This window comes from Lactuca sativa, chromosome 3, assembly GCF_002870075.4.
Source record: "Lactuca sativa cultivar Salinas chromosome 3, Lsat_Salinas_v11, whole genome shotgun sequence".
NCBI classification, from domain to species: domain Eukaryota; kingdom Viridiplantae; phylum Streptophyta; class Magnoliopsida; order Asterales; family Asteraceae; genus Lactuca; species Lactuca sativa.
In genome coordinates this window covers 200,361,945-200,364,246 of record NC_056625.2, presented here as the reverse complement: position 1 = coordinate 200,364,246, position 2,302 = coordinate 200,361,945, and the positions used below count along the sequence as shown (strand labels likewise).

General features: G+C 32.9%; 1 protein-coding gene across 1 annotated transcript; it reads right to left on the bottom strand.

Annotated features, from left to right (window-relative positions):
- Positions 1-570: 570 nt before the first annotated feature.
- LOC111886737 (uncharacterized) lies at positions 571-1,954 on the bottom strand. Its single transcript, XM_023882986.1, has 5 exons — positions 1,929-1,954; positions 1,717-1,843; positions 1,330-1,632; positions 958-1,062; positions 571-867 (listed from the first exon to the last, which is right to left on the bottom strand). Exons 1-5 carry the CDS (start codon positions 1,952-1,954, stop codon positions 571-573), a joined length of 858 nt encoding a protein of 285 aa, XP_023738754.1.
- Positions 1,955-2,302: the final 348 nt, after the last annotated feature.

Sequence of the window (2,302 nt, the reverse complement as noted above, 5' to 3'; positions counted from 1 at the left end):
TCACAAATTAACTACAAACCATACCCGTAGCTAATTTCCATAGCAAATCTACTACGTGCAATGCCGTAGGAAATATTCCATAGTGAATCTACTACGATCTAATTCTGTAACAGATACTTGGTAGTAAATTTACTACAATTTACTTCCATAGCAAATTTACTACAATATATTTTTGTTGCAAATATTCCATAGTAAATTTACAACAACATATTTTCGTTCCAAAAAAAATATTATGACGGAATAGATTCCATAGAAAAATCCATAATAATTCAACTACATAATAACAACGTAAAAATAGCCATAGTAACTCTGTAACAATATCAATAACAAAAAATGGTGCCATGATTATTTAAAAAACATAAAAAAAATGATTCAATTTTTTTTCTGAAGCGAATTTATAACAAAATCAAGATTCTGAAATTGCAATAACAATAAAAGAAATTACAAAAATACTTAATAAAAAAATAGTTTATCGTCAAATGAAATACCCCTATGTCCAAAGCACCAATCAAATTAGTCTAATACTCAAACTCAACTAGAAATCCTAAAATGCAATCAATAAAGAGTGTATCACTGATTATTCATATCATTAACCATGTTTCTCACATCATCCAACTCCATCCTTTGTTGGTTTATGGTTTCCTCTAATTTCTGGATCTTCCTCTCGAGATGATCTTTCTCAAAACTTGTATCTGGTGAAGTGCATGTTTGAGAGGAGTTTTCACGAAAAATGGACCTGCCATATGATCCAAGCCCATAAACTCTTTTCTTACGATCATGTCCTCCAACAGCTGCATAAAACAGTTCGCTTTCAGGAACTTCCTCTCCTAGCAATGCCAAATCCGCACGTCGAGACACAAACAAATCCTATAATGATATTGTTGCATTAATATATTTTTTTATACAAGATTTTTTTAAAACAATTCCTTTTATCAAGTAAATTACAAATAAACTTACATGAACTTCTTTAGCTTTGTCAACTTGAAATGTTTTTCCGTCATGATCCTTAGTATGAGTAAACATGAATAGTTCATAGCATGATGGAGCTTTTCCTGTATATTCCTCTTACATTAACACCAAGTATATGTCAAACACAACATGAAATGAAAGAAATAAATTATCATACTAGACTTTAATAATTTACATTAACCAATAATAAGGAAAGGCGGTGGTTATATTATACAAATATTATAGATTGCTATAACACTTTTCAAAAAGTGATCATAAGTAAACATGAATGTAATATGCCAAAATAATTAAAACACACCTCCATTAGATGAAATGAAAATAAGATGTTAAAAATAATATTAGTAGTTAAAATACACATACCATATCAGCAGCAATTTTTTGATGTGAAGCCGATCCACCATTATGGGTAGGTGGGGCTTTTCCACCAACTACACCTTTACGCCTATTTTTTTTATTTTTCTCTGATTTTTTCTTGAAGTCCTCTGAATTCCATATTGCATTCCAAGCATTCCATACTTGTATTTCTATGTGACATGGCTTTTCACGAGTTGGGTTTCTTGTGCTTATATCATAGATGTACTGTCGATATCTTTCTTTGGCCTTTGGTTCCCAAGCAGCCTTGACGACTGAGTCACTAACAGCAACATCCCACTGACATTTTTTCTATAATTCATAATAACAATTAAGTTATAATATGTGATTGGTGTGACTAATAATTACACAAAAGCATAATAATAAATAATCTACCTGAAACTCTTCCCAATAAAAATGTTTTGTCTCTTCGCTTAAATTTACCCACTTATATCCATTTTCGTCCACTTTATCTAGGAATGATTTCGTAATTATGGACGAACATTTACCTGAAGGTAATAATCTACAAAACAAAAAAAATGCATAATAATATGAACTAATCAAACTTAAATAAAAAAATATGAAAATCAATTAGTATTTTCACTTACGTATTTGCCCGAACTGTAATATTCATGCGTTGTTCTAGTTGTGCATCTTCTTGTTCAGTAGCAATCGGTGTCGATGTGGCTGCTGTGGAGGAAGGGGAGGATGATGGGGCTTGTGTAGATGAATGGGATGATGATGTGGCTGATGTGGATGAAGGGGTTGATAGGGTACTAAACAGTGGGGCTGATGTGGATGAAGGGGATGACAGGGTACTAAACAGTGGGGTTGATGCGGATGAAGGGGCTGATAAGGTATTAAACACTATGGGGGTAGTAGATGCTGTCGTTGTCGATGTAGGGGAAAATGATGGTGTTAGTGTGGATGAATAGGTGCTTATTGGGGCTGATTGAGTACCAAACAGTGGGGAGGTAGATGT